At 52.5% G+C, this 23,859-nt stretch overlaps 1 protein-coding gene across 2 annotated transcripts in view; it reads left to right on the top strand.

Annotated features, from left to right (window-relative positions):
- The window catches only part of DNAAF5 (dynein axonemal assembly factor 5), a 41,083-nt gene extending 17,478 nt beyond the window's left edge, over positions 1 to 23,605 (top strand). For both annotated transcript variants that reach the window (XM_084764250.1, XM_084764249.1), the window contains 6 exons: positions 8,926 to 9,094; positions 12,205 to 12,352; positions 15,338 to 15,488; positions 20,675 to 20,831; positions 21,236 to 21,427; positions 22,595 to 23,605. In XM_084764250.1, coding sequence (XP_084620376.1) covers positions 8,926 to 9,094; positions 12,205 to 12,352; positions 15,338 to 15,488; positions 20,675 to 20,831; positions 21,236 to 21,427; positions 22,595 to 22,731 — 954 coding nt within the window. In that variant the 3' untranslated portion in view covers positions 22,732 to 23,605. The remainder of the gene's footprint in view (positions 1 to 8,925; positions 9,095 to 12,204; positions 12,353 to 15,337; positions 15,489 to 20,674; positions 20,832 to 21,235; positions 21,428 to 22,594) is intronic.
- Positions 23,606 to 23,859: the final 254 nt, after the last annotated feature.

The following is a 23,859-nucleotide window of genomic DNA, read 5'->3' as shown; positions in this document are numbered from 1 at the left end:
AGAGTTGACAGGTGACATGGGGAGGAGCAGGTGCCAGTGAGAGTTGACAGGTGACATGGGGAGGAGCAGGTGCCAGTGAGAGTTGACAGGTGACATGGGGAGGATCAGGTGCCAGTGAGAGTTGACAGGTGACATGGGGAGGAGCAGGTGCCAGTGAGAGTTGACAGGTGACATGGAGAGGAGCAGGTGCCAGTGAGAGTTGACAGGTGACATGGGGAGGAACAGGTGCCAGTGAGAGTTGACAGGTGACATGAGGAGGAGCAGGTGCCAGTGAGAGTTGACAGGTGACATGGGGTGGAGCAGGTGCCAGTGAGAGTTGACAGGTGACATGGGGAGGAGCAGGTGCCAGTGAGAGTTGACAGGTGACATGGAGAAGAACAGGTGCCAGTGAGAGTTGACAGGTGACATGGAGAAGAACAGGTGCCAGTGAGAGTTGACAGGTGACATGGGGAGGAGCAGGTGCCAGTGAGAGTTGAGAGGTGACATGGGGAGGAGCAGGTGCCAGTGAGAGTTGACAGGTGACATGGAGAAGAACAGGTGCCAGTGAGAGTTGACAGGTGACATGGAGAAGAACAGGTGCCAGTGAGAGTTGTCAGGTGACATGGGGAGGAGCAGGTGCCAGTGAGAGTTGACAGGTGACATGGGGAGGAGCAGGTGCCAGTGAGAGTTGACAGGTGACATGGAGAAGAACAGGTGCCAGTGAGAGTTGACAGGTGACATGGGGAGGAGCAGGTGCCAGTGAGAGTTGACAGGTGACATGGGGAGGAACAGGTGCCAGTGAGAGTTGACAGGTGACATGGGGAGGATCAGGTGCCAGTGAGAGTTGTCAGGTGGCATGGGGAGGAGCAGGTGCCAGTGAGAGTTGACAGGTGACATGGGGAGGAGCAGGTGCCAGTGAGAGTTGACAGGTGACATGGGGAGGAGCAGGTGCCAGTGAGAGTTGACAGGTGACATGGGGAGGAACAGGTGCCAGTGAGAGTTGACAGGTGACATGGAGAAGAACAGGTGCCAGTGAGAGTTGACAGGTGACATGGGGAGGAGCAGGTGCCAGTGAGAGTTGACAGGTGACATGGGGAGGAGCAGGTGCCAGTGAGAGTTGACAGGTGACTTGGGGAGGATCAGGTGCCAGTGAGAGTTGACAGGTGACATGGAGAAGAACAGGTGCCAGTGAGAGTTGACAGGTGACAATGAGAAGAACAGGTGCCAGTGAGAGTTGTCAGGTGACACGGGGAGGAGCAGATGCCAGTGAGAGTTGACAGATGACATGGGGAGGAACAGGTGCCAGTGAGAGTTGACAGGTGACATGGGGAGGAGCAGGTGCCAGTGAGAGTTGACAGGTGACATGGAGAAGAACAGGTGCCAGTGAGAGTTGTCAGGTGACATGGGGAGGAACAGGTGCCAGTGAGAGTTGTCAGGTGACATGGGGAGGAGCAGGTGCCAGTGAGAGTTGACAGGTGACATGGAGAAGAACAGGTGCCAGTGAGAGTTGTCAGGTGACATGGAGAAGAACAGGTGCCAGTGAGAGTTGTCAGGTGACATGGGGAGGAGCAGGTGCCAGTGAGAGTTGACAGGTGACATGGGGAGGAGCAGGTGCCAGTGAGAGTTGACAGGTGACATGGGGAGGAGCAGGTGCCAGTGAGAGTTGACAGGTGACATGGGGAGGAGCAGGTGCCAGTGAGAGTTGACAGGTGACATGGGGAGGAGCAGGTGCCAGTGAGAGTTGACAGGTGACATGGAGAAGAACAGGTGCCAGTGAGAGTTGACAGGTGACATGGGGAGGATCAGGTGCCAGTGAGAGTTGTCAGGTGACATGGGGAGGAGCAGGTGCCAGTGAGAGTTGACAGGTGACATGGGGAGGAGCAGGTGCCGGTGAGAGTTGACAGGTGACATGGGGAGGAACAGGTGCCGGTGAGAGTTGACAGGTGACATGAGGAGGAGCAGGTGCCAGTGAGAGTTGACAGGTGACATGGGGTGGAGCAGGTGCCAGTGAGAGTTGACAGGTGACATGGGGAGGAGCAGGTGCCAGTGAGAGTTGACAGGTGACATGGAGAAGAACAGGTGCCAGTGAGAGTTGACAGGTGACATGGAGAAGAACAGGTGCCAGTGAGAGTTGACAGGTGACATGGGGAGGAGCAGGTGCCAGTGAGAGTTGAGAGGTGACATGGGGAGGAGCAGGTGCCAGTGAGAGTTGACAGGTGACATGGAGAAGAACAGGTGCCAGTGAGAGTTGACAGGTGACATGGAGAAGAACAGGTGCCAGTGAGAGTTGTCAGGTGACATGGGGAGGAGCAGGTGCCAGTGAGAGTTGACAGGTGACATGGGGAGGAGCAGGTGCCAGTGAGAGTTGACAGGTGACATGGAGAAGAACAGGTGCCAGTGAGAGTTGACAGGTGACATGGGGAGGAGCAGGTGCCAGTGAGAGTTGACAGGTGACATGGGGAGGAACAGGTGCCAGTGAGAGTTGACAGGTGACATGGGGAGGATCAGGTGCCAGTGAGAGTTGTCAGGTGACATGGGGAGGAGCAGGTGCCAGTGAGAGTTGACAGGTGACATGGGGAGGAGCAGGTGCCAGTGAGAGTTGACAGGTGACATGGAGAAGAACAGGTGCCAGTGAGAGTTGTCAGGTGACATGGGGAGGAGCAAGTGCCAGTGAGAGTTGACAGGTGACATGGGGAGGATCAGGTGCCAGTGAGAGTTGACAGGTGACATGGGGAGGAGCAGGTGCCAGTGAGAGTTGACAGGTGACATGGGGAGGAGCAGGTGCCAGTGAGAGTTGACAGGTGACATGGGGAGGAGCAGGTGCCAGTGAGAGTTGACAGGTGACATGGGGAGGAGCAGGTGCCAGTGAGAGTTGACAGGTGACATGGGGAGGAACAGGTGCCAGTGAGAGTTGACAGGTGACATGAGGAGGAGCAGGTGCCAGTGAGAGTTGACAGGTGACATGGGGTGGAGCAGGTGCCAGTGAGAGTTGACAGGTGACATGGGGAGGAGCAGGTGCCAGTGAGAGTTGACAGGTGACATGGAGAAGAACAGGTGCCAGTGAGAGTTGACAGGTGACATGGAGAAGAACAGGTGCCAGTGAGAGTTGACAGGTGACATGGGGAGGAGCAGGTGCCAGTGAGAGTTGAGAGGTGACATGGGGAGGAGCTGGTGCCAGTGAGAGTTGACAGGTGACATGGAGAAGAACAGGTGCCAGTGAGAGTTGACAGGTGACATGGAGAAGAACAGGTGCCAGTGAGAGTTGTCAGGTGACATGGGGAGGAGCAGGTGCCAGTGAGAGTTGACAGGTGACATGGGGAGGAGCAGGTGCCAGTGAGAGTTGACAGGTGACATGGAGAAGAACAGGTGCCAGTGAGAGTTGACAGGTGACATGGGGAGGAGCAGGTGCCAGTGAGAGTTGACAGGTGACATGGGGACGAACAGGTGCCAGTGAGAGTTGACAGGTGACATGGGGAGGATCAGGTGCCAGTGAGAGTTGTCAGGTGACATGGGGAGGAGCAGGTGCCAGTGAGAGTTGACAGGTGACATGGGGAGGAGCAGGTGCCAGTGAGAGTTGACAGGTGACATGGGGAGGAGCAGGTGCCAGTGAGAGTTGACAGGTGACATGGGGAGGAACAGGTGCCAGTGAGAGTTGACAGGTGACATGGAGAAGAACAGGTGCCAGTGAGAGTTGACAGGTGACATGGGGAGGAGCAGGTGCCAGTGAGAGTTGACAGGTGACATGGGGAGGAGCAGGTGCCAGTGAGAGTTGACAGGTGACATGGGGAGGATCAGGTGCCAGTGAGAGTTGACAGGTGACATGGGGAGGATCAGGTGCCAGTGAGAGTTGACAGGTGACTTGGGGAGGATCAGGTGCCAGTGAGAGTTGACAGGTGACATGGAGAAGAACAGGTGCCAGTGAGAGTTGACAGGTGACAATGAGAAGAACAGGTGCCAGTGAGAGTTGTCAGTTGACATGGGGAGGAGCAGATGCCAGTGAGAGTTGACAGGTGACATGGGGAGGAACAGGTGCCAGTGAGAGTTGACAGGTGACATGGGGAGGAGCAGGTGCCAGTGAGAGTTGACAGGTGACATGGAGAAGAACAGGTGCCAGTGAGAGTTGTCAGGTGACATGGGGAGGAACAGGTGCCAGTGAGAGTTGTCAGGTGACATGGGGAGGAGCAGGTGCCAGTGAGAGTTGACAGGTGACATGGAGAAGAACAGGTGCCAGTGAGAGTTGTCAGGTGACATGGAGAAGAACAGGTGCCAGTGAGAGTTGTCAGGTGACATGGGGAGGAGCAGGTGCCAGTGAGAGTTGACAGGTGACATGGGGAGGATCAGGTGCCAGTGAGAGTTGACAGGTGACATGGGGAGGAGCAGGTGCCAGTGAGAGTTGAGAGGTGACATGGGGAGGAGCAGGTGCCAGTGAGAGTTGACAGGTGACATGGAGAAGAACAGGTGCCAGTGAGAGTTGACAGGTGACATGGAGAAGAACAGGTGCCAGTGAGAGTTGTCAGGTGACATGGGGAGGAGCAGGTGCCAGTGAGAGTTGACAGGTGACATGGGGAGGAGCAGGTGCCAGTGAGAGTTGACAGGTGACATGGAGAAGAACAGGTGCCAGTGAGAGTTGACAGGTGACATGGGGAGGAGCAGGTGCCAGTGAGAGTTGACAGGTGACATGGGGAGGAACAGGTGCCAGTGAGAGTTGACAGGTGACATGGGGAGGATCAGGTGCCAGTGAGAGTTGTCAGGTGACATGGGGAGGAGCAGGTGCCAGTGAGAGTTGACAGGTGACATGGGGAGGAGCAGGTGCCAGTGAGAGTTGACAGGTGACATGGAGAAGAACAGGTGCCAGTGAGAGTTGTCAGGTGACATGGGGAGGAGCAGGTGCCAGTGAGAGTTGACAGGTGACATGGGGAGGATCAGGTGCCAGTGAGAGTTGACAGGTGACATGGGGAGGAGCAGGTGCCAGTGAGAGTTGACAGGTGACATGGGGAGGAGCAGGTGCCAGTGAGAGTTGACAGGTGACATGGGGAGGAGCAGGTGCCAGTGAGAGTTGACAGGTGACATGGGGAGGAGCAGGTGCCAGTGAGAGTTGACAGGTGACATGGGGAGGAACAGGTGCCAGTGAGAGTTGACAGGTGACATGAGGAGGAGCAGGTGCCAGTGAGAGTTGACAGGTGACATGGGGTGGAGCAGGTGCCAGTGAGAGTTGACAGGTGACATGGGGAGGAGCAGGTGCCAGTGAGAGTTGACAGGTGACATGGAGAAGAACAGGTGCCAGTGAGAGTTGACAGGTGACATGGAGAAGAACAGGTGCCAGTGAGAGTTGACAGGTGACATGGGGAGGAGCAGGTGCCAGTGAGAGTTGAGAGGTGACATGGGGAGGAGCTGGTGCCAGTGAGAGTTGACAGGTGACATGGAGAAGAACAGGTGCCAGTGAGAGTTGACAGGTGACATGGAGAAGAACAGGTGCCAGTGAGAGTTGTCAGGTGACATGGGGAGGAGCAGGTGCCAGTGAGAGTTGACAGGTGACATGGGGAGGAGCAGGTGCCAGTGAGAGTTGACAGGTGACATGGAGAAGAACAGGTGCCAGTGAGAGTTGACAGGTGACATGGGGAGGAGCAGGTGCCAGTGAGAGTTGACAGGTGACATGGGGAGGAACAGGTGCCAGTGAGAGTTGACAGGTGACATGGGGAGGATCAGGTGCCAGTGAGAGTTGTCAGGTGACATGGGGAGGAGCAGGTGCCAGTGAGAGTTGACAGGTGACATGGGGAGGAGCAGGTGCCAGTGAGAGTTGACAGGTGACATGGGGAGGAGCAGGTGCCAGTGAGAGTTGACAGGTGACATGGGGAGGAACAGGTGCCAGTGAGAGTTGACAGGTGACATGGAGAAGAACAGGTGCCAGTGAGAGTTGACAGGTGACATGGGGAGGAGCAGGTGCCAGTGAGAGTTGACAGGTGACATGGGGAGGAGCAGGTGCCAGTGAGAGTTGACAGGTGACATGGGGAGGATCAGGTGCCAGTGAGAGTTGACAGGTGACATGGGGAGGATCAGGTGCCAGTGAGAGTTGACAGGTGACTTGGGGAGGATCAGGTGCCAGTGAGAGTTGACAGGTGACATGGAGAAGAACAGGTGCCAGTGAGAGTTGACAGGTGACAATGAGAAGAACAGGTGCCAGTGAGAGTTGTCAGTTGACATGGGGAGGAGCAGATGCCAGTGAGAGTTGACAGGTGACATGGGGAGGAACAGGTGCCAGTGAGAGTTGACAGGTGACATGGGGAGGAGCAGGTGCCAGTGAGAGTTGACAGGTGACATGGAGAAGAACAGGTGCCAGTGAGAGTTGTCAGGTGACATGGGGAGGAACAGGTGCCAGTGAGAGTTGTCAGGTGACATGGGGAGGAGCAGGTGCCAGTGAGAGTTGACAGGTGACATGGAGAAGAACAGGTGCCAGTGAGAGTTGTCAGGTGACATGGAGAAGAACAGGTGCCAGTGAGAGTTGTCAGGTGACATGGGGAGGAGCAGGTGCCAGTGAGAGTTGACAGGTGACATGGGGAGGATCAGGTGCCAGTGAGAGTTGACAGGTGACATGGGGAGGAGCAGGTGCCAGTGAGAGTTGACAGGTGACATGGGGAGGAGCAGGTGCCAGTGAGAGTTGACAGGTGACATGGGGAGGAGCAGGTGCCAGTGAGAGTTGACAGGTGACATGGAGAAGAACAGGTGCCAGTGAGAGTTGACAGGTGACATGGGGAGGATCAGGTGCCAGTGAGAGTTGTCAGGTGACATGGGGAGGAGCAGGTGCCAGTGAGAGTTGACAGGTGACATGGGGAGGAGCAGGTGCCAGTGAGAGTTGACAGGTGACATGGGGAGGAACAGGTGCCAGTGAGAGTTGACAGGTGACATGAGGAGGAGCAGGTGCCAGTGAGAGTTGACAGGTGACATGGGGTGGAGCAGGTGCCAGTGAGAGTTGACAGGTGACATGGGGAGGAGCAGGTGCCAGTGAGAGTTGACAGGTGACATGGAGAAGAACAGGTGCCAGTGAGAGTTGACAGGTGACATGGGGAGGAGCAGGTGCCAGTGAGAGTTGACAGGTGACATGGGGAGGAGCAGGTGCCAGTGAGAGTTGACAGGTGACATGGAGAAGAACAGGTGCCAGTGAGAGTTGACAGGTGACATGGAGAAGAACAGGTGCCAGTGAGAGTTGTCAGGTGACATGGGGAGGAGCAGGTGCCAGTGAGAGTTGACAGGTGACATGGGGAGGAGCAGGTGCCAGTGAGAGTTGACAGGTGACATGGAGAAGAACAGGTGCCAGTGAGAGTTGACAGGTGACATGGGGAGGAGCAGGTGCCAGTGAGAGTTGACAGGTGACATGGGGAGGAACAGGTGCCAGTGAGAGTTGACAGGTGACATGGGGAGGATCAGGTGCCAGTGAGAGTTGTCAGGTGACATGGGGAGGAGCAGGTGCCAGTGAGAGTTGACAGGTGACATGGGGAGGAGCAGGTGCCAGTGAGAGTTGACAGGTGACATGGGGAGGAGCAGGTGCCAGTGAGAGTTGACAGGTGACATGGGGAGGAACAGGTGCCAGTGAGAGTTGACAGGTGACATGGAGAAGAACAGGTGCCAGTGAGAGTTGACAGGTGACATGGGGAGGAGCAGGTGCCAGTGAGAGTTGACAGGTGACATGGGGAGGAGCAGGTGCCAGTGAGAGTTGACAGGTGACATGGGGAGGATCAGGTGCCAGTGAGAGTTGACAGGTGACATGGGGAGGAACAGGTGCCAGTGAGAGTTGACAGGTGACTTGGGGAGGATCAGGTGCCAGTGAGAGTTGACAGGTGACATGGAGAAGAACAGGTGCCAGTGAGAGTTGACAGGTGACATGGAGAAGAACAGGTGCCAGTGAGAGTTGTCAGGTGACATGGGGAGGAACAGATGCCAGTGAGAGTTGTCAGGTGACATGGGGAGGATCAGGTGCCAGTGAGAGTTGACAGGTGACATGGAGAAGAACAGGTGCCAGTGAGAGTTGACAGGTGACATGGAGCAGAACAGGTTCAGTGAGAGTTGACAGGTGACATGGAGAAGAACACGTGCCAGTGAGAGTTGACAGGTGACAATGAGAAGAACAGGTGCCAGTGAGAGTTGACAGGTGGCATGGAGAATAACAGGTGCCAGTGAGAGTTGACAGGTGACATGGGGAGGAGCAGGTGCCAGTGAGAGTTGACAGGTGACTTGGGGAGGAACAGGTGCCAGTGAGAGTTGACAGGTGACATGGGGAGGAGCAGGTGCCAGTGAGAGTTGACAGGTGACATGGGGAGGAGCAGGTGCCAGTGAGAGTTGACAGGTGACATGGGAAGGAACAGATGCCAGTGAGAGTTGACAGGTGACATGGGGAGGATCAGGTGCCAGTGAGAGTTGACAGGTGACATGGGGAGGAACAGGTGCCAGTGAGAGTTGACAGGTGACATGGGGAGGAACAGGTGCCAGTGAGAGTTGACAGGTGACATGGGGAGGAGCAGGTGCCAGTGAGAGTTGACAGGTGACTTGGGGAGGAACAGGTGCCAGTGAGAGTTGACAGGTGACTTGGGGAGGAGCAGGTGCCAGTGAGAGTTGACAGGTGACATGGGGAGGAGCAGGTGCCAGTGAGAGTTGACAGGTGACTTGGGGAGGAACAGGTGCCAGTGAGAGTTGACAGGTGACATGGGGAGGAGCAGGTGCTGGGACTGGATGAGAGAGAGTTACCAGGCCACATGGTGGGTGGTGGATTAGACTAGATGATTAATTAAGTTAAGATGAGCTAGCTGGTAGGGAGGGCAAGCTAAGGCCTAAGCTATAATAAGAATCAATAAAGCTCTGGGTCTTTATTCTAACTGCCCACAGGTCTGTAAAGCCCGGCAATCATTTTTAATTTAAAAAACAGACTGGTCCCAATCTTTGTATACGTCTCTCTAGGTCCAGAAGACCATGGACACGCTGGCTGAGGTGGAGGACATCCCCAGCAGTCAGGACCTCTACCGCAAGCACGTGGGTGCACTCCTGGAACAGCTGACGGCCTCCCATGGCGAGTGGACAGTGCACTCTGTGCAGTTGCTGAAGTTTACTGTGGTCCTCACCCAGGCAGGTGAGCCTCAGGACACTGGCCTGCCCAAGCCAGGCCACAGCTGCAACCATCCTCACGGGCCATCTGTGAGCCACATGACCTTTCCTTGACCCAGACAATTTTGTTTGTGTGATGGGATCATGCTACATGGGTTAGGATGGTGTCAAACCAGTTCTGTTCCTGCCTTGTCCTCCCACATGCTGGGGTCACAAGCATGAGCCACTGTGCCCAGGAGAAATGGCTTCTCTGATAAGCCTTGGAAATGGGCTGTGCCATGGCTTCCTTTGCAGCTCGTATTCTTTAGATACTTTTGTTTTACAAGGAAATTCAGCCTCTCCAGCCACAGAAGCTCATTGCAGAAGTGAGAAGCATTGCTTTATAATCCTTAGTGGGGTTTTGTTGTTTTTTTAAACATTTTAATGCCAAGTGGTGCAGCCCCCTTCACAGATCCTACTTGAGCCCCCAGCTCTGGAGAGGAGAGGAGAGGCTGTAGGTACAAAAGACATGCCCCCCTTCCCGTGTGCCAGCCATCCAGCTGGCAGGTGGCACGGCGTCGCTGTGTTTATGCCAGAAGGTATAGTTTGCTGTGGACAGTTTCAGAAGGCAGAGATGGCGCCTACGGGACTGAAGAGATGGCTCAGTGAGTCAGTCAGTGCCTGTTGCACAAGCGTGAGAAGATGAGTTCAGTCCCCAGAGCCAGTCTTAGAACGTCAGGTGTGGACATGGAGAGAGGGCTCAGCGGTTACGGGCACCTGCTGCTCTTACAGGGGCCATAACTCTGGTTTCTGTGACTTGCTATCTAGCTAGCCTAGGTGAATCAGGGAGCCCTAGGTACAGTGAGGCCGTTTCTAAAATGAAGTGAAGACCACTTGAGGAAGACACCTGATGTCAACTCTGGCTTCCATATGTGCACACCCACAGGAAGAAATGACAGCAGAAACGATGGGCTCGGGCCGCAGGCTGTCCCACACGCTGAGAGGTCCTGCTCGATGAGGTTGCTCCTGGCCCTGTGAGCTCGTATCCTAAGAAGTCCTACCACATTCCTCAGGACACAGTACCCTTTCCACCCTTGGCCTGGGTGGCCTGCAGCTGGGCCCTTTGTACTCAATTTGGCTAAATTAGGTGCATTGTTGTAGTTTTAGTGTGGCTTGCTGAGTGCCCTTGTGTGGCCTCCAGCCCTGCTATAGTCAGTGTGGTAATGTACTCTCCTTTCAGATTAGCCCAGATCCCTCTGGGGGCCATGACCCATCACCCCCTGGGCCCTAAGCTCCTAGGCCTACTTGGTGCCTAGGAGATGGGCTGTGGGCATGAAAACCCACAGGTTGAGCTCCTTTGGAGTCTTTCTGTTTTGACTTGCTGAGATGTAAAGACCAGAAGTACAAGAAGTACTCACTTAGGGCAGCAGCTCCTCCCACCCCGTCAACACTGGTGATAACAGCACTGTGACAGGAGCTGGTGCCAGACCAGAGCACAGGCTGGTACACTTGTTTGCATTCACCACTGGCAGAGTACACCCAGGGCTCAAGCCAGGAGCTGAGGGTGCAGCTTTGTTTCCTGTTTCCAGCCCCCGGAAAAGCTTGCACTGCTAAGGAACGTGTTTCTCTGGGTGAACTTGTTTTGTTTTAAAGACAGGGTCTCATGCAGCCAAGACTGGCCCCAAATTTGCTATGTGCCTGAGGATGAACTTGATGGCTTCCTCTTCCCTCCATCTCCTAAGTGCTGGGGTTACAGGCGTCCATGACGTGCCTGCTTTGTGCAGTGCTGGCTGGAACTCAGGACCCCAAGCGTACTAGGAAAGCACTCTAACCATGGACATAGTTTCTGCCCCTCGTTAGGTGGATATTTTCATGAAAGACTGTTTGCTTCCTACTGAAGTTCATGTGGAGCGTCAGCTTCCCTCTCCTCCGCGTCCCCTTTCTTCCTTTGAATGAAACTCCAGCTTGGGCATTTGGCTTTTAGTCTGAGTCCTGGCTCGTCAGTCGCAGGTTGCCAAACGTCTGTCCTTTGATGTTGACAGTCTGAGCAAACCCTGGCGCTTGCCTGTGCTGCTTGGAGCACTCCTCTGGCACTTGCCCATGCTGGAGGGATCCTGCTTGTCTCATCAGGTCAGCGGCTGCTTTTCCCATCGTGCCATTTTTGTTTTCCTTCTCCTCAGACCTGCACAGCTTCAGGTGGATAGAGCCATTGCCTCCTCAGCCTCCTAGGCACTGGACACACAGGGGTTTGAGAAACTCGGCTTGAAATGGAAGATTTAGGTGACTTGGCTTGTTCAGTTGTAGAATTAGCCAGTTGTGCCTGGGCTTATGCTAAAATACACAGGACACAGCTGGGAAGTGTTTGGGGTACGTTCTGGAGAGTGAGCTGTGTGTGCCCAAGTCTAGAGGCTGTGCAGGTCCAGGCACCAGACAGTGAGCCCTCAAACTTGAGGTTGCCCTGGGAAGTCTTTGTGGCCTGGGGCAAGGGTGGGAGTGAAGGGAGCAGGATCCTGTCTCCTCTCTCCCTACCACACGGCTTGAGCCAATGGTGGGCATACTTTGATGAGTGCTTTGGTACATTTTCCAGATACTCTTATCTTTAGTTTTAGCGGTTTTGAAAAGTAGGCCTATGAAGTGTAGCCCTGGCTGCACTGGAACTTTCTGTGTAGACCAGGCTGGCCTTGAACTCCTCTCCCAAGTGCTGAGATTAAAGGGTTTGTGCCACCACCCCAGTGTAACCCCAGCTCTTGGAGAAGTAGAGACAGGCCAGTCTCTGGGGCTCAGTGGCCAGCTAGCCAAGCCTAAGCATCGCATCTCACGCCGGTGAGAAACCCTGCCTCAAAACAAGAAGTGGGTGGCCACTAAGGAACAGTTGGAGGCTGAGGTATTGTCTCAGGGCCAGTCTGGACTACAGAGTAAAATCCTGTGTCAAAGAAAAAAACAAAAGAGGGCTGGGCAAATGGCTCAGCGATTAACAGCTCTTACTGCTCTTGCAGAGGCCTGAGGTTTGGCTTCTAGCACCCACATCATGTGGCTTAGAACCACCTGTGACTCCAGCTCCAGGGCTCTCACTGCTTCCAGCTTTCACAGATACTGTAGTGATTGCATGCATAGGAAGCCAGCAGCTTGCTACAGCCCCTTTCCTCTGTTTTCCAGGCCCAGCTGTGGGAGAAGCACTGCAGCATGTGATCCCCACCCTCAGGGCCTGTCTCCAGCCCACCACAGACCCACACATGCGCCTGAAGCTCTTCTCCATCCTGTCCACGATGCTGCTGAGGCCTACAGACACTGTGGACTCTCAGGGGTAGGTCAGCCCTCAGGTCTCTGTAGATCCCACATGAGTGTTGGATGGGTCCCCCATCTCCTCATGCTGCCCTGGGCAGGACCTCCCAGGTCCAAAGTACGGGCTTCTTGGTGGTCTGTATCCCTAGTCTCCACCTGCTGGATAAACAGTGGCTGGGTGAGTATGCCTCAGAGACACAGACAGTAAATCAAAGTCACTTTAGGGGAGTCATTAAAATTCCATCGAGTGAGAAAGTTTTAGGGCACATTAACTATTAATGGCTTCTGTATCTGCTGCTCAGTTTTAAAAGCCTTTGGTACCTTTCAGACTTAACAGACCTGATTGAATTAGCATTGATGGTGAAGGCTTAGGGGTAGCTTTCTGTTATCGCAGAAGAGCCCAGAGGCAGCACTGCAGCCTAAGAGCCTCTGTTTTATGGCTTTGATGTAAAGAGAAAGTCGAACAAAGAGCTTAGGAAAGAACAGGCTCTCGGGAGGAGGGGAGCATCCCAAAACCCAGAAGAAACTCATCCTGGGAGAGGACCTGTGAGTGTGGTGGAGGACATAGAAAATCAGAGCAGCCCTGGAAGAAGGCCACACACAGAGTATCTTAACTACTGCCTTCCCCGGCTCACTGGGCAGAGGAAGACTCAGTCGTGCTGGGACCTCCCAAGCCTGAGCACCCCTGCCAGCCCTGGGTCTTGAAGACAGAGACCTAAACACTATAGCCCTGGGTGAGCTCCTGGGACTCCCTGCCCCCCCAGATCGCCCCTCCCCCAAAGAACCTGTCACCATGAAGTGTGGTCAGCAGACTTTTAAAGTCCCCTGTGACTTGGTTACTCTAACCTTTCCCCTTTGAGTGCACTCCTAGTTTGGGGCTGACTGCCAGCCTCTCACTGCAGGAAGTTCTGTTTCCTGCTGTCTGCAAAAACCTCAGGGCTGTAAAGGGACCATAAAAAGGTATTAATGAGTGTCTTGGCAGCAGGCCATCAGCAGGCTTATACACAGGAATGGAGTGAGTGTGTGGCAGCCTGTGCTGCAACTAGGCTGTGGCCCTTTCCACACATAGCGCAGTGTGCTAAGGAACAGCGCCACCCTTGACCCACAAACACAGCTGCTAGGTTTGGGCCAGGTTCCCAAAGACACATGGCAGACCTCTCTGCAAGGAGTCAGCCTAAAGAATCCAGTTATGCAGATGAGTTACCGATGAGAGAATTGCTTCTGTTTGGGTGGGGACAGTTTGAAAATAACATCGTCTTAGAGTATCTATTGCTGTGATGGAACACCAGGATCCAAAAAAAAAAATGTGGGGAGGAGTTTATTTCCCTTATACTGTCAGGTAGCAGTCCATGAGGAAAGTCAGAGCAAGAACCTGGAGCTGCTGCAGAGGCCATGGAGGAGGGCTGCTTACTAGCTACCTCATGGCTTGCTCTGCCTGGTTTCTCATAACACCTGGGACCACCAGCCCTGCGGTGGCACCCACAATAGGCAGGGTCCTCCCACTTTAATCACTAATTAAGGAAATGCCCTGCAGCCTTACCTACAGCCAGATCTCATGGAGATAGTATTTTGGTTGTGGTCCCCTTAGAGTTAGTCTCGCAGCTGAATATAGCTTGTGTCAAGTTGACATAAAAGTAGCCCGAGCAAATATTGTTTGGTTTTGATATATAGATTATAAAATGATAGAATGAAAGGTTGTCAAGACAAGGCTCGGTCTGAGGGTGTCATCTCTGGCAGGGTGAGCCCCTCCTAGGGGTCAGGATTCCCCATGTGGAGAAGGCAGTGCACACAGCAAGCCAGAAGGCGGCACTATGGCATCCCACCCAGGGTGCTTGCCTGCGAGAGAGCAAGGAGGAACTACAGAAAGCTCTGCCCAAGCCTTTGGCAGCTTCAGTATAAAATTTCATGTAAAAATCTGATCTAGGACGCTGGGTGTGGTGGCGCAGGCCTTTAATCCCAGCCCTTAGGAGGCAGAAGCAGGCGGATCTCTGTGAGTTCGAAGCCAGCCTCTACAAAGCGAGTCTAGGACAGCCAAGGCTACACAGAGAAACCCTGTCTCAAAAAAACAAATAAAAAACAGGCAGTGGTGGTGCATGCCTTTAATCCCATACTTGGGGGGCACAGGCAGGCCAATCACTATAAGTTCAAGGCCAGCCTGGTCTACAAAGTGAGTCCAGGATAGTCAAAGCTATACAGAGAAACCCTGTCTTGAAAAACCAAAGAAATAAAAAAATAATAATAATAAAAATTAAGCTGGGCAGTGCTGGCACATGCCATTAATTGCAGCCCCCGGGAGGCAGAGACAGGCAGATCTCTGTGAGTTAGAGGCCAGTCTGGTCTACAGAGCAAGTTACAGGACAGCCATCTCTACATAGAGACCCTGTCTTGAAAAAATTATCATCAGAAAAAGAAGAAGAAGAGGAGGAGGAGGAGTGTGTGTGGGAGTGCCATATGTGTGCAGGCACCTGGAAAGGCCCTTAGAGTACATTGCATCCCCTAGAGCTGGAGACACAGGTAGCTGTAACCTGCCTGCTGTGGGTGCCAGGAATCAAACTCAGGTCCTCTGAAAAAGCAGCAAGCTATTTCTCCAGCCCTGATTACTTCTTTTGTTGTTGTTGTTATTGTTTGTTTAATTTTTGAAGATAAGGTTTCTCTGTGTAGCACTGGCTGTCCTGGAACTTGTTCAGTAGACCAGGCTGGCCTCGAACTCACAGAGATGCTGCCTCTGCTTCCTGAGTGCTCAGATTATAGGCGTGCACCACCACCCAGTCCATGTTATTTCTTGCTTCCTTCGTTTTAATGGTGCAGGTGGCAGATTCAGTGGCTAGTGACAGAGGTGCCATGTGACCCATATAGCTGATCCTGGTTGGTGTAGCACTTGAGCACAGAGCCCCCCAAGCCCACCACCTTAATGGATCGCTTCACAACGGTCACTTACAGGGTCAGGCCCAGTTCCACTCCCAAACTGCAGCATGTCCTTCAGAGTAGTCTGTGTCCTTTCTCACAGGCAGTTCCATGGCTACTTGGAGATGGTAGTGAGTGACATCCTAGCCCCCAACTTGCAGTGGCATGCAGGGAGGACAGCTGCAGCCATCCGCACGGCCGCCATATCCTGTCTGTGGGCACTCACCAGCAGTGACATCCTGTCTGCCAAGCAGGTAAGGATATAACTGTCGGTCAGTGTGTGTATCATGAGACTTTGCAGGGCTGTGTCTTTCAATTAGCAGTGGGGAAGTGGGGGCCCAGTCAAGGCAGGGTCCAGGTCTTAGTGCCCTTGTTGTCACAGCAGCCATCTCCTTGAAGAATCTAGGATCTGGTCCCTGCCTCAAGCTTACAAACTGTCTTAGTTTCCTGTCCTGTTGCTGTGATAAGATACTCTGACAAAGGCAATTCAAAAGAGAAAGGGTTCATACTGTGTCACGGGAAAGGTGACCGTCCATCGGGGTGGGAAGTTAAGGCAGCAGGAGCTTGGAGCAGCTGGTCACCTCACATCCAGTCAAAATGCAGACAGCATGGTGGCAAGTCCCTTTAATTGGCAGGTAACGGCAAGCAGATCTTTGAGTTTAAAGCCAACCTGCACTACATAGCCAGTTCTAGCCCAGCCAAAGTTATAGAGTGAGATCCTGTCTCAGACAAACGGAATACATGCTGCTGCCCAGTTCAGTTTCCCAATTTTATATAGTCAGGGCTGTAAGCCCAGGGATTGGTCCTGTCCACAAGTAAGACAGGCGTTCCCATGTCAGTTAGCCTAATCAAGATGCCCAGAGGCAGGCCATAGGATATGCGAGGTCCTGTCAAGTTGACAGTTAACTTAACCTAACCATCACACAAACCTACTGAAGATTATTTAAGGGTTTTTTTCGTAATATATGTGTATTGCTGCAGCATACTCAAAACATATTCAGTCAGGAGTCAATCTTTTACACAACTTGAGATATTTGCTGTTGTTTGTTTTGTACTGGGTCTTCAAAATCAAGTGTACTTTACAGCTGCAGTGAATTGTGATGTTATTCTGACTGGCCACAGCTCATTGCTCCTACCACGTGGCTTGTGCTAATGGTGATTAGGAACAGATCTCAGAATCACAATTCGGGTTTGAATCTTGATCCATCACTTCCCTATGCTCTGGCTATCAGTCTGAAATGCTAATTAAACTCTCTGGCTAGCGTAAAAAAGGGGATTTTCCAGGAAAAGCCTCAGCACAGTGTCTGATGCAGTGGGAGCTGGGCCCTGTGTGCCAGGCAGTTACATAATTTACATCGCCAATACTCAGGCAGCTATAGCATTGGGGCTGGGGGAGAACACGCCATCACAAGCCCCTGAGTTTGGATACCCGAACATCCATGTTAAAATAGTCACATGGGGGGCTGGAGAGTTGGCTCAGTGGTTAAGAGCACCGTCTGCTCTTCCAGAGGACCCAGGTTCGATTCCTAGCACCCACATGGCAGCTCACAACTGTCTGTAACTCCAAGATCTGACACCCTCACACCAATGCACATAAATTTAAAATTAAATAAAATATATAAAATTAAAAAAAATAGTCACATGGGTCTGTAACCCTAGCACCGGGAGGGCAAAGACAGACTCCTGGAGTTCACTGACCAGCCTGTAAATGCCAGTCGGTGAACTCTGGTTTTATTAAGAAACCCTATGTCAACATATATAAAGTGGTAGCTGGAGAGATGGCTCAGTGCTTCAGAGCCCTTCTGCTCTTGCAGAGGACCCAAGTTCAGTTTCTAGCACCCATGTCTGGTGGCTCACAACCACCTAAAACTCCAGAGGATCTGATGCCATCTTCTGGACTGAAGGCATGCACGTATAGACAAGCAGATACACACATAGAAAATTGTGTGTGTGTATGTGTGTGTGTGTGTGTGTTGGAGAATGATAATAAAAGATGCCTGGTATTGATTCCTGGCCTTTGTAAGCACATGTACACACACATGCATTATGTCTGCTACAACTGTACACACAATATAGCGTGTATTATTAAAGATTGGTGCCAAAGCCGGGTGTGGTAGTGCCAAAGCCTGTAATCCCAGCACTCTGGTAGGCAGAGGCAGGAGGATCTCTTGAGTTCAAGGTCAGCCTGGTCTACGAATTGAGTCCAAGACAGCTAAAACTACACAGAGATACCCTGTCTCAAGGGAGGGGGTGGGGGTGGGGGGAATGGTGCCAAAGCCGGTTCTCCATCAGCTATTGGGTCTCCTTGTAAATCAGTTTCTATTGAATGATCTTCACAAAATTACAGGCTTAGGGTTGAGGATATTTCCTGGGCTCAGTTTCTAGCAACCCACAGATGAACTCGCTGACGGTGGCCGGCCAGGCCCACACTGCTGTCAACATGGCTAGAGAAGTGAGCCAAGAGACAGTGAAACTCTAAGAAACTCTAAGTGTTTCTGCTTCTGCCCCAGCATGTGCCTTTGCAATCCCAGGACTGTGGCAGCCCTCTCCACCATCTGCTCACAGCGTGTGAGCGCCCCCTGCTGACAGCACAAGGCTGTTAACCAATTATCACATGGTGCTGCATGGTGTGCTGTGGGTATATAGGGTTTGAGGAATTCAGCGGACCAGATTAGAACAGAAGTGCTTAACATGATCTGAAATTTAGAATAAAACTCTGAGCCCAGGAGCATTCGCTCTTAGAGAATGAATATTTCTGCTCCTAGAACAGCAGAATTGCAGGCAAAACCTTCACTTTGTCCTGTGATCCCTTCCCACTTGGCATGGATGCCTAGTGTCGCCCCACTTGCTTCTCCCTCCACCTCCCCACTGGGTGCCCTAGCCAGTCAGCCCCTGCCATCGTCCCTTGGCCCTGCTCTGGGGCCTTTATTTCACCATGAAAAGGCCCATTTCCAGAAGCCCTTGAGCTTCTTCCCTGGAAAGTGGCACAGAAGCATGAGCTGCCATTGCAGATCCACTAGGTGGCAGTACAGTCATAATTTACAGGTCCTCACCCCAGTGCCCACTGCCACACCACTTTTCCTCACCAGCACCTCCTTCAGTGGGGGTGCCTTCCTTCTTCCCCTGGGCCCCCTAAGGAGAGGCCTGCAGCCCAGGTCACATACACATACCCTCTCCATCCCTTTTACCTCCTTTCTAAAGATGATACCCTCCTGGTGACCACAGGCTCCGACTCAGGCTGATTACAGACCCTTTTAGCCTCCTTTCACTGCCTCATGCCTTCCTCATTCTCTTGTCCTATAAAGCCTTATGTATACATCTAAATGTGTTTTTACCCCAGGCCTATCTCCCATTACATGCTAGTCAAGTGCTCTACCACTGAGCCACGCCCCCAGCCCCTCACTGGGGGATTCTAGGCAGGGGCTCTACCACTGAGCCACACCCCAGGCCCTCACTGGGGGATTCTAGGCAGGGGCTCTACCACTGAGCCACACCCCAGCCCCTCACTGGGGGGATTCTAGGCAGGGGCTCTACCACTGAGCCACACCCCAGCCCCTCACTGGGGGATTCTAGGCAGGTGCTCTACCACTGAGCCACACCCCAGCCCCTCACTGGAGGATTCTAGGCAGGGGCTCTACCACAGAGCCACACCCCAGCCCCTCACTGGGGGATTCTAGGCAGGTGCTCTACCACTGAGCCACACCCCAGCCCCTCACTGGGGGATTCTAGGCAGGGGCTCTACCACTGAGCCACACCCCAGCCCCTCACCGGGGGATTCTAGGCAGGTGCTCTACCACTGAGCCACACCCCAGCCCCTCACTGAGGTATTTTAAGCAATGTTCTATGGCTGATTTTACTTTTAGTTTTGAGACAGGATCTCAATAGGATTTCTCAGCTGACTTTGAACTTGGTCGGTAGCCCAGGTAGTTGAACTATGAATCTCTTGCCTCAGCTTCCAGTGCCTGTTAGGGTGTGACAGGGCAGCTGCACTTTGCCCAGCTTTCCTACTTCCAAAGAAAAAAAAATTCCCTATCACACCTCGCATCTCCCATCATCTCCTGCCTCTTCTCTCCACTGCACCCCTCCAAGAACTGCCTACACTTTGGATTTTATTATAGTAGGGCAAAGGGTTCTTTCGTTTTTGCTGTGTGTGTGTGTGTGTGTATGTGTGTGTGTGTGTGTGTGTTCACGTGTGCTAGAAGTTAACTTCTAAATATCTATCCTGGCTAGTTTTATGTAAGCTTGAGCAAGAGAATGAAACCACAATTGAGAAAATGCTTTCATAAAATCCAGCTATAAGCAGGCAAGCCTGGAGGGCATTTTCCTAAGGTGTGATTGATGTGGGCAGGCCAGCACATTGTAGATGGGAAGCCCTGGCTGCTGGTCCTGGATTCTGTATGAAAGCAGGCTGAGCAAGCCAGTAAGCAGCACTCCTCCATGGCCTACATGAATGAGCTCTTGCCTGCCTCCTGTTCCTTCCCGGTTTGAGTTCCTGTCTTGACCTCCGTCAGTAGACTGGTTTAGGATATGTAAGGCAAATAAACCCTTTCCTTTCCAAGTTGTTTTGGTTATGATGTTTCAGCATAGCAGTAGTAGCCCTAACTAAGTCAGCATCAGGAGTCATTCCTCACATGCTGTTTTTTGAGGGAGGATCTCTTACTGGCTTGGCATGGCCTAGTAGGTAAGAGAGGCTGGCTGACCATTAGACCGTAGGAATTCTGGTTTTTCACTTCCCCAGTGCTGGGAATACAGATGTGTACCACCACACCCAGCTTCTGCTTTTAATCTGAATCACCTCTCTGGCCCCTCGTGGGTTTGTCTGTTTGTTTGTTTGTTTGTTTGTTTGTTTTTGTCAGTTGGTTGGTTGTTATATTTTCCCCCCTTTGAGATGGTTTTCTGTAGGCCAGGCTATCCTAGAACTCACTTGTTTGGTTGAGCCTACCCTTAAAGTTCTGGGGAATTATGGGTGAGCTGACTGGTCTGTCGTTGACATGGATCCACAGGCCTTTACTCTCACCACTCAGGAAGCTGAGACAAATGGATCTCTAAGTTTGAGGCCAGCCAAGACTACACAGAGAAACCCTATCTCGAAAAACCAATGGATGGATGGATGGATGGATGGATGGTAAAAATGGTTCACGAGCCAACAAGATGGCTCAGCAAGTAAAGGCACTTGCCATCAAGCCTGATAGCCTGAGTTTGATCTCCAGGACCCATCTGGTGAAAGGGAAGGACCGACTCCTGCAAATTGTCTTCTTACTGTGTCCACACGGCCACATTCATGCCCACATACATACACGCATCAAATAAAAAAGATTGAAGTCTACCTCTAGGTATGATTTGATCCAACAGCCTGGCTGCATTGCCTGGCAGAAGGCACTGATGCAGTCTCACAGCGTGGGTGGCCCCACATGTCCTCACACCTATTTGTGGCTTCCAGGTACAAGAGGCGCAGGAGACCCTGATGCCACGAGTGCTGGCCACGCTGGAGGATGACTCCCAGACTACACGCCTAGTCTCCTGCCACATCATCAGCACATTCCTCAAGAGCTCGGCGGGTACCGTGGAGCCAGAGAAGTTCCTCAAGGTCTACCCTGGTAAGGAGGGAGGGAGAGGGGAGGGGGAGGGAGGGAGGAGGAGAACCACACCAGGCACTATTGGAAATGGAGCCAGCCTCTTTTTCCAGGGCACTAGGGTGTAGCCCATAAAGGCAGGAGACCCTCCTGAGAGAAGAAATTGTCCAGGTCCCCAGTTTTTTAAAAAAGTGTGAAATTTTAAAAAAAAAGTGTAAAATAGCCGGGCAGTGGTGGCGCATGCCTTTAATCCAAGCACTTGAGAGGCAGAGGCAGGTGGATCTCCATGAGTTTGAGGCCAGCTGGGTCTACAGAGTGAGTCCCAGACAGCCAAGGCTACACAGAGAAACTGTCTCAGGAAAGAGAAAAAAAAGCCCTGCCATACATTTTCATGCCTGGGCTCTCACATCTACTCCGCCTCCCAACAGAACTCTTGAAGCGCCTAGATGACGTCTCCAACGAAGTGAGGATAGCAGCTGCTTCTGCCTTGCTCACCTGGCTGAAGTGCATACAGAGCTTCGATGGGAAATCTGCCTATCAGAGCAGCGTCCAGTTCCTGTACAGGGAGCTGCTGGTCCACCTGGATGATCCTGAAAGCGCCATCCAGGACACCGTCCTAGGTGAGCTCTCCAGGGCCCACAGACTGTAGCTGCCTCTGGGTTCTGGTACCCTAAATCAGTTGAGACTGTGTGTGTGTGTGTGTGTGTGTGTGTGTGTGTCTGTGTGTGTCTGTGTGTCTGCGTGCGCGTGTCTGTCTGTCTGTCTGTGCATCACATGCATGCAGTAGCCATGGAGGCCAGAAGAGTTACAGGTGGTTGCGGGCTGCCGTGTGGTAGGAGAATCAAATCCTGATCCTCTGGAAGAGCAAGCAGCCAGTGCTGCTAAATGCTGAGCCATCTCTCCAGCTCCCATTTTTTTTTATATTTATATTTACTCTGTGTGTGTGTGTGTGTGTGTGTGTGTGTGTGTGTGTACACTGTGCCACAGCATTGTGTACATGGAGATCAGAGGATAGCTTGCAGTAGGTGCTTCTCTCACTCCAGCGTGTGGATTCCAGGAATGGAACTCAGGATGTCAGACTTGGCAAAAGGCTCGTTTACAGTGTCAAAAAAAAAAAAAAAAAGAAAAAGAAAAAGATGGTAGAGAATAGTAGAGAAGACACCTCAACACTGACATCCAACCTCCATATACATACACACACATATACACACACATAGACAAAACCCTAGGAATAGCAATAATAATAATACTTTCACAAACACCTTAGCATGATACAGGAAGGGCACTTGTGGACCCTGCTGCTTTAGAGGGAAGAAGAGTCGAATAATTGTTGCAGAGGGTAAAAGAAGACTCAGGCTACATTGAAGCCTCCTTCAGCTTCCTTGGCTTAAGCACCTGCTGCAAAGAAATATGTCATGCAGGGCCAGTGAGATGGCTCAGCAGATAAAGGCACTTGCTGTCAAGGGTGGAGCTTGAGTTCAATCCAGGACCCACATGGCAGAAGGAAAGAACCCCCAAAGGTTGCCCCTTGAGTCCCACACGCATGTGCACACACATACACATTCACAGTAGCTCCTGCGTTGCTGCATTCGGAGGCCATGAGACCCCACCCTCCACCACCACCCTGTGACTTCCTAAACATTCTACCCAAGGCTTCAGGAAGGTGGTTTTCAGGCCTGTGGGATCTACCCCGCAACCCAAAGGAAAGCTTCTACCAGCTCTGTAGAGCCGTAAGGGGGATTCCCAGCCCACTGCTGCTGGATTCAGAGTTCTATGCTCTCTTCTAGAAGTCCTCAAGGAGGGCAGCGTCCTGTTCCCAGATGTGCTGGTGCGGGAGACCGAGGCTGTCGTCCACAAACACCGCTCAGCTGCCTACTGTGAGCAGCTGCTGCAGCACATGCAGACCATGGCTGCTGCTCGGTGACATGTGCAGCGACCACTGAAGGGCATCGGCTCTTGGAAAGGCAACACCAGTGGCAGGGAGGCAACACATTTAAGGCAGCTGTGCCCATAGCCCAAGCATCCTTGGGACCCCACCAGCCACCAAATGGTGCTTGAGCTGCAGTGTCTGTCTCTGCTAAGCAGATTCTGGGATTTGGTAACATGCCCACTGTATATAGAGGCCTCAGAAAGCTAATATTAAAGTGATATGCTCCCACCCATGCCAGCTTCCCAATTAGCTATGTGAACGTAATGTTTTTAAGGCTCCATCACAAGCCCCAAGGGGTCCTGGGCTGCCTTCATGCTTACCAAGAATGCTCTTCACCCAGCAGGGAAGCCAGAGCAACTAAAAACAACCGCCCGCTTCCTTTGGGCTCAGTCCTGACTTCACTGATGAAGTTTCTCCCAATTTTTCTGTTTGCTTTTCAGCACAGGGTTTCTCCGTGAATCCTTGGCTGTTTTGGAAGTCACCTTGTAGACCAGTCTGGCCTTGAACTCACAGAGATCCCCAGTACTGGGATTAAAGGCGTGTGCCACCACAACCCTGCTTCTCCCAGTTTTATGTACACTGGAACTTGCACTGTGGGTGTGTTATCCTGGTGTTAATGTTCCTCAGTGTTAGTGATGCCCGTGGGTAAGGATAGGCTAGGAAACCAGACCTCCCTGCCACTGCCTCCAGCAGTCAGTAAAATAGTTATTCCCCAGTATCTCTTCCACCAAGTGCCTAAAAGATTTTTAAGTGGATATTATCAGCAGCCAATATTTTTATTAAAACAATGCAGGGTGGGGATTGTTTTCCAACAGATGTTAACATTTCTGCTTTGCCTTTTGTGGAATTAAATTATTTATGATAGTTACCTTGTGTGGCCATGTGTGTGATCTGACTGATTATACTACATTGTTACAAAAGCCTGAGGGACAGTGGCTGTGGACTCCATGGGCCCCTCTAGGGTCAGTTATCACTGCCTGGGACATGCATTCTGACATGAGGTAGTTGGAATGCCAAACACGACCCGGCCATCACCAGGGTTAGAGGGCATGCAGTATGGCCGTGAGTGAGGCTGGGGGAGGTTGGCCTCAATGCATGGCCCAGTGAGTGCAGGCCAAGCTG

Source organism: Acomys minous (assembly GCF_964271855.1).
Source record: "Acomys minous genome assembly, chromosome: 16".
Classification (NCBI taxonomy): domain Eukaryota; kingdom Metazoa; phylum Chordata; class Mammalia; order Rodentia; family Muridae; genus Acomys; species Acomys minous.
This window is presented reverse-complemented; position numbering and strand designations above follow the sequence as displayed.